We start from the raw sequence: 6,914 nt of genomic DNA, 5'->3' as shown, positions 1-6,914 counted from the left end.
GGAGGGGGGCGCGAAATCAGGGCTTTTTAGGACCCAGCGCGGCACCTCCCTCCGGGGGCGAGTGCGGCTGCGCGCGCCGTGTGCCAGTGTCCGGAGAGCGGCGGGCTGGACGCGGACCGCGCGAGCGAGCAAGCGAGCCAGCTAGCCGAGCAGCAGCCCCGGCAGCAGCGGCGTCGCGGCGGCGGCGGCCGCTCCGCGCCTCGCCTCCCCGGCCTCACCAGCCTTGCCTCGCCTCGCCGCGCCCGGACCCGCCACCCCCGCCTCCCCGGTCCGACCGCCGCGGCCCCCTCGCCTCGGCCGGCACAGCCAACAGCCTGCCACAAGCAGGGCGCAGAGGCACCGGAGTCAGTGCCCGCCGGCCCCGCAGACGGAGCCCAGCCCGGAGAACCCTTTCCCGGCTCCGCGGAGCTCCGCAACAGTCCCGGAGCTGTCCCTTCAGCACCGCCGCCGGAGTCGAGTCGGAGCGCAGCCCAGCGGAGAGCCCCAGGTCCAGCCGGAGCGCACCGAGCGCAGCGCTCCGCAGCAGCAGCACGGAGCAGCAACCCTGGTGCCCCTGCCCAGGGGGCCCGCCATCTCCTCCGAGAGGCGGGGAGAAGGAGCGAGGAGGGCGGGCGGGCGGGCGCGCCCGCCGCCGGCGGGGAGCAGGCAGCCAGGCAAGGAGAGGGAGGGGGCCGGAGTCCGCCCTGCGCAGCCGGTCCACGCAGGGAGGAAGGCAGCGGGCATCCATCTCCCCCACGCCGAGAGCGCGCTGCGGCGACCACCTCACAGCAGAGCGCGAATTTCCAGATTCCTTCTCCTCCCCTCCCCTCCCCCTTCCAGGGGCTGGTCTTTGACCGGCCCTGGAAGCAGCTGACCTTACCCCCAAAAGCTTTGTGTCGATTTCTCCATTTTCCCGCTGAGATGGGGACGGGAGCCCGGCCCCCCCACCCTCTTTTCCCTCCTCCTGGGGCTCGCCGCTGAGCGCCGCCGCCCCCTTCCTCCCTTCCTCCTCCCTCTCTCCCTCCCTTCTTTCCTCCTCTGCCTCCTCCGCAGCCGGACCAGCTCCCTCCCACATCTGGCGCCTAGAGACCCTGGGGATCCCGCGCACACGCCCTTGGACCAGCACCCGACAGAAAGCGCCCTGAGGGGCTTGAGTCGCTCTGGGGGTAGCCAGAGCCGAGGTCCTCTGTCCCCCCGACGGCTGGGGGGAGGGGGGAGGAGGTCGCGCGCCCCCCTCCCCGGCGCCAACTCCCCCTGGCGGCCGCTCCCATGGGTGTCGCTGGGCCGCGCCATGCCTAAGGAGGCGCCGCGATGGGCCAAGGGGACGAAAGCGAGCGCATCGTGATCAACGTGGGCGGCACGCGCCACCAGACGTACCGCTCGACGCTGCGCACGCTGCCCGGCACGCGGCTCGCCTGGCTGGCAGAGCCCGACGCCCACAGCCACTTCGATTATGACCCGCGCGCCGACGAGTTCTTTTTCGACCGCCACCCGGGCGTCTTCGCACACATCCTGAACTACTACCGCACTGGCAAACTGCACTGCCCTGCCGACGTGTGCGGGCCACTCTACGAGGAGGAGCTGGCCTTCTGGGGCATCGACGAGACCGACGTGGAGCCCTGCTGCTGGATGACGTACCGCCAGCACCGCGACGCCGAGGAGGCGCTGGACAGCTTCGGCGGCGCGCCCCTGGACAACAGCGCCGACGACGCGGACGCCGACGGCCCCGGCGACTCAGGCGACGGCGAGGACGAGTTGGAGATGACCAAGCGCCTGGCACTCAGCGACTCCCCGGACGGCCGGCCCGGCGGCTTCTGGCGCCGCTGGCAGCCGCGCATCTGGGCGCTCTTCGAGGACCCCTACTCATCCCGCTACGCGCGGGTAAGTGACAACTTACCCATCTGAAGAGCGGGGCGGGGAAGTCAAGGTCCTCTGCCTCCCGAGGGCAGGGGTGGATTCGAAAACTGGTGCCTAGGGAGTCAGAAATGAAAGGGGGGTGTTTGTGCGCGCGTGTAAGCGACAGAGTGACTCTCCTGAAGGGTGACTAGCTTTGTACATATGTAAAGTCTGTGTCTGTATTACAAATTTAATGTGTATGGGTGAGTATGAATGGGTGTGTTTGTGTGTATGAGTAGATTGTGTGTGTATATTTATGTAAGTGTGGCGGTGTATATTTGGGTGGGTAAGGTATGTAGTGGGAATGAGTGAGCATGTGTGTATGTTTGAGTGTGCAGGAGTGCCTGTGTGTGCATATTTGCGTCTCTGCAGGTGTACAGGGTGAAAGTGTGAACTGTCCTTTAGATGTTGGTGTGGGCAGGGAAGCTAGAGCCCTTCCTCTCTCCCAGCTAAGGGCCACCTGGAACCAGCCAGGGCCCACAGAAGAGGGCTTGAGACCTGGTCTGCTGCCTGAGAGAGACCACCCCTCCCCAGGGAGCAGCTTCAGGCCACGGGGAGATGGCCGAGGGGGAACGTTTATGGCTAATTAATTGGTAGATAGTTGGGGAGGGGGATGTGATCCCTCTGAGACCTGCTCCTGGGAACAGAGCCTGTCCTTCTGCCTTGTCAAAAGGAGAGGGTGCTTGAGGGGGCCACTGGGCTTCTGCCTATGCGTCCTCTCGGACCTGCCGGGGCAGAGAAGGGGTCTACGGGGGGATCTGCGAGGACAAGTTTTGTGAGAGGTGGGTGTGTCTTCATCAGCCACTCCCCTTTAGTGACAGCAGCTTGTTGCCAGGGAGAAAGGGCACCCTGCTGCCGACCTTGGCCCCTCAGATGGCCTCTCTGACCACTTTCCTCAACTATAAAATGGGAGAGGGGGTCTGGTAAATTCTAAGGGTCCTTGCTGCTTTAATTGAGCCCCAAAGGGAGACACCAGCCATCTACGCTGGAAGCCATCTACACTGGAAGACACGTCTTGCTTTTGCTGGGCTCTGTTCTCAGAGGCCTGAACCAAGGCTGTGGCATGAGGGGAGGGGTCAGAGCTGGGAATTTAAAGCAGAGCCTCTCCCCCGTGTGTGAGCTACCCACCAACCCCCTACCAGTCCAAACACTGCCTCTGCTGCCCCACTCTCCTCCACTGCTCCACATCCCATGCCTCCTGCCGCCTGGAGCCCAGGGATGGAGGTTCGGGCAGGGGAGGGGGCAGGAGTGTCTGCCCAGCTGACTCCAGTGGGCAAAGGGGACTGGAGGGTGGGCACTGAAGTGTCCATGGCAGAGAAAGGCTGTGTGTAGGCACAGGCCTGGTGGATGTGTTACTGAGATAAAACACTCAATGTTTTAGCATCTGAGGGAGGGGGCAGCAGGTCTTATATATTAAATCTTAGCTCAGATGTGCATGTGTGTGTGTTTGGGGGAGCACAGTAATAGGGAGGGAGTTAAACCCCCTGTTTTGAGGAACCTGCCCAAGGTCACCTGGGGAGTTAGAGGCCAAGCAGGATTGGAACCCAAATCTCCTGGGACCCCATCCTCCATCGCGCTGGCCCCCAGCTCCCTGCCATCTCCAGAGTGGACTGAGACGCTCGGGGGTCTCCCCTCCCCTCCCCTCTCCTGACAGAGGCCACCAGAGCCAGGGGATTATGTAACTGGAGGCTGTGGCTGAGCTGTGGGGAGGGGCAGGAGGAAGGGGACTGGGGGGTTGAACTGGCACATGTGGGGCGGGGGGGCATGCAGGGCAGAGGCCTGGGTTAGAGCAGCTGCCCATTCAGCCTGCATTTGACCTCGGACAGCATCTCACCATGACCACCACCCCTTTGGCCCCAGAAGCAGAGTAGGCCCAACTTCCATAGCGTCCTCTCAGCTTTCGGGCTCCCCAGCAAGAGGCTGGGTCCCCCCACCCCTCTCCTTGGGCTCAGCTTTAGGGCTCTGGCCTGTGCCCCTGAGCTTCAGGATAGGCAGGGGTCACGTGGGGCACGTTCCAGCCCTCTGCCCTGTCCATCTCCTCCCACTGGCCGTTCCTCTGCTTTGGGGTGGCCGTCACCCCATGCAGATAAATGGGTTGGATAAATGGGGCCTTGTTGGTGTACAAAACCTTACGGAAAAGTCCTGGCTCTCTCCAGTGTCCACTGAAGAGCAGATTCTGAGGGAGAAGCTGGGCAGTAGGTTGGGGGGTGGAGGTGGGTTGGAAAGTGTCGTCCCACAGCCTATCTGTGCCACCTTCCTTCCCCCGTAGGCACACAGGGCTGTTCTAGCTCCCTTGGGTGACAGATGAGGACACCGGGGCCTGCCCAAGGGCACGCAGGAACTGAGGGCAGAGCCTGGATTAGAACCCAGGCTTCCCGCTGCACGCCGGCTGGCCTAGCTGCATTGCGCTGCCTCCTGCAGCGCATCTGCGCAGAGCCCAGCCGGCTGCCCGCCCGCCCTGCCCCCTCCATCGCTGCTCCGCCACTGCCGTCACCTTTGTTTACCCCTCCCCACGCGGGCCCCAAGCCGCCTCGGATTTGTGGGTGGGGATTTTAATGTTTATTCTGGATTCGAGACCGGAATCCTGTGTGTGACACTGTAGATGTGCATGAAAGAAAAGCTGTATGTGTGAGAATCTGTGTAAGAGAGATTCTGTGTGGGCGTGAGAGGTTCTTCATGCGTGTGAGAAAGACCATATGAGTGAGACTCTGGGAGTGTGTGTGTGTGTTTGTGTGTGTGTGTTGAGACTATGTGAGAGAGATTCCGTGAGTCTCTGTATCAGAGAAATTCTGTGTGAATGTGAGGGAGACAGATTCTGTGTGTTTTGAGAGATGGACTTCGTGTGTGAGAATGAGACTGCGTGGGAGAGAGTGCGTATATGAGAGAGAGAGACTGTATGTGTAAGAGAGATGCTGTGTGTGTGTTTGTGTGAGAGGGAGAGAGAGAGATTCTTGGAGTGTGTAAGAGACTTGAGGCGAGTGTATTTCTGTGTGTGGCAGGCATGACACTGTGAGGCCTTGCATGTGAGGCTGTGTGCACGAGCCCATCTGTGTGTGAGGCTGTGGGGGGTGAGGGCCCAATGTGTGACAGAGACCGTGTGTAGTGAGGGGTGTGTGAGACGGAAGCTGTGTGTGAGAACCTGGTGTCAGTGTGGCTGTGTGTGCTCGTATGTGAGAAGGCCCTGCATCGCCTGGGTGTGTGTGCCTTGAGGAAGACGAAACTCCAGACCAGCCTCCTGCCTGCTGCCTCCATCTCCTGGGACTCCTGAGCTGCCTTAGTGAGCGGTTTTGCACCCCATTCCCCATCCTCAGTGCAAATACTGCTCTAGCTCAGGTCAGTTGTTGGTGCACAGGCCAGGCAGTGAGGCCACCCCTCTGCAGGCCTTAGCGGTGGCCCTGGGAGATAGGGGCTACTTGGCTGGGGTGGAAGGTCCCATCTGAGCGCTTCGGGAGTGACTGTACTAGCTGGAGCCATGGGTTCCCTGGCCCCTCTCTCCTCGGGTTTCCTGGGCCCCCAGCCCAAGGGGGTAAGGGGTGAGGAGGTGAGCCGGGACAGGATAGCCCAGCTTGTCTTCTGGGGTGAGGGGTGCTGTCCCAGACACAGAAGCAAAGGATGATGATGACGCTTTGCGGTAAGGGCTTGAAGGGGCTTCCTGGGACTATGCGAGGGAGAACTACCCCCAGGGGAGGTAACACTGGGACCAGCTTTGAGGGGCAAGTAGGAATTAGCCAGGCGATGGCAGGGAACGGCAGTGCTAGCACGCAAAGCTGTGGAGATACGGGAGCAGGCAGGGCTGTGCTGGGGCAGCCCCGGCTTGAAACCTGCCCTCCTGTCTTCCCCGGGGACCAGCACGGGTCTGAGGCTCTTGGCTTTTATCTATGATTTTCATGTTGTCATCAGGAACATTGTTGTGTCAGGTCACACACCACCAACGGCAGTCCCTGCGCTGCAGGCCAGAGAGTATCTTGTGTGTGTGTGTGTGTGTGTGTGTGTGTGTGTGTGTGTGTGTGTGTTGATATCTGTCCCCCAAAGTCCCTTGACTTTCTAATGACAAAGAAGAGGCAATGGCCGCACGCTTGGGAAGCCCCTCCTCTACTACCCCATTGCTCAGCTCTCCTCTGATGCCAGGTCTCCGTCTCTCTGCCTTGTCCTCACCTTTTTGGGACCTGATGTAGTCCTCTCCCTCCTCAAATCCCTGGGAAGGAATCTCACCCAGAAGCTGGGATGCAGAGCCCAGCCAGAGACTTCTGGGTGTCCCTTGGGTCCCGTCTGACACTGGGCTCTTGGCCTGGCTTGGCGTACAGAGGGAATGGGGACAGAGAAGCTATCAGGAACTTCCTAAGCATCTTGTCCCCCACCTCAGAGCCCACTCCCCCAGGTCAGGGCCCCACCTGGAGTCATGGTAACACGTGAAGGAGACGCATGAGCAGTGGAGAAGGGCTGGGTGTGTTCCCCTCCTGCCACCCCAAGTGCTCCCCACCACAGTGTGTCCCCCATTCAGTGTTTTTCTCCTTCCCACGATGCTTTCACAGGTGTCCTCGTGTCTTTGAATGGTACTCCAGCCCCCCACCAGCTCCCCTCCCAGTAATGAAAATCACAAACCAAGCGTCTTCTAGTCAGAATCTTTCAGCCTCTTCGCCTCTAAAATGGGCATAATGATAGAACGTGTTCCGGAGGGTTGATGGCAAGAGTAACTGAGTTATCTGCATCTTGGCGCAGCGCCCCAAGCCGCAGGGCCTGGCATGCAGTAAGAGGTCAATAAACGTTGGCTGCTGTTATTACTCCTTTTGGTTGGATTATCCTTTTACTTCATGACTCTCTCTAGACTCCATCCTTTGCCCTCTGTCTCCATGTCCACTGTCCTGGTTCCAGCCACCACTGTGTCCCTCAGGCCCACCTCTCCTGCAGCTTCCTGACTGCTCTCCCAGCTCCAGCCCCTGGGCCTTCCATTTCATCCTCCACTTGGCAACCACAGAGGGCTCTTCAATTCACAGATCTGTCAGCTCACCTCCTTACCTGCTTAAAACCCTTTGGTGCTT

At 60.8% G+C, this 6,914-nt stretch overlaps 1 protein-coding gene across 1 annotated transcript; it reads left to right on the top strand.

Moving 5' to 3' along the window:
- The first annotated feature begins 741 nt into the window (after positions 1–741).
- Positions 742–3,579, top strand: LOC113624949 (potassium voltage-gated channel subfamily C member 1). The gene has a single exon (XM_027115266.1). It carries the CDS (start codon positions 1,291–1,293, stop codon positions 1,882–1,884), a length of 594 nt encoding a protein of 197 aa, XP_026971067.1. The 5' UTR covers positions 742–1,290; the 3' UTR covers positions 1,885–3,579.
- Positions 3,580–6,914: the final 3,335 nt, after the last annotated feature.

Source organism: Aethalodelphis obliquidens, unplaced genomic scaffold (assembly GCF_003676395.1).
Source record: "Aethalodelphis obliquidens isolate GAN/ISIS:26980383/991018 unplaced genomic scaffold, ASM367639v1 scaffold14, whole genome shotgun sequence".
NCBI classification, from domain to species: domain Eukaryota; kingdom Metazoa; phylum Chordata; class Mammalia; order Artiodactyla; family Delphinidae; genus Aethalodelphis; species Aethalodelphis obliquidens.
Note: the sequence above shows the minus strand (reverse complement) of the source record. Positions and strands in the feature narration are given on the sequence as shown.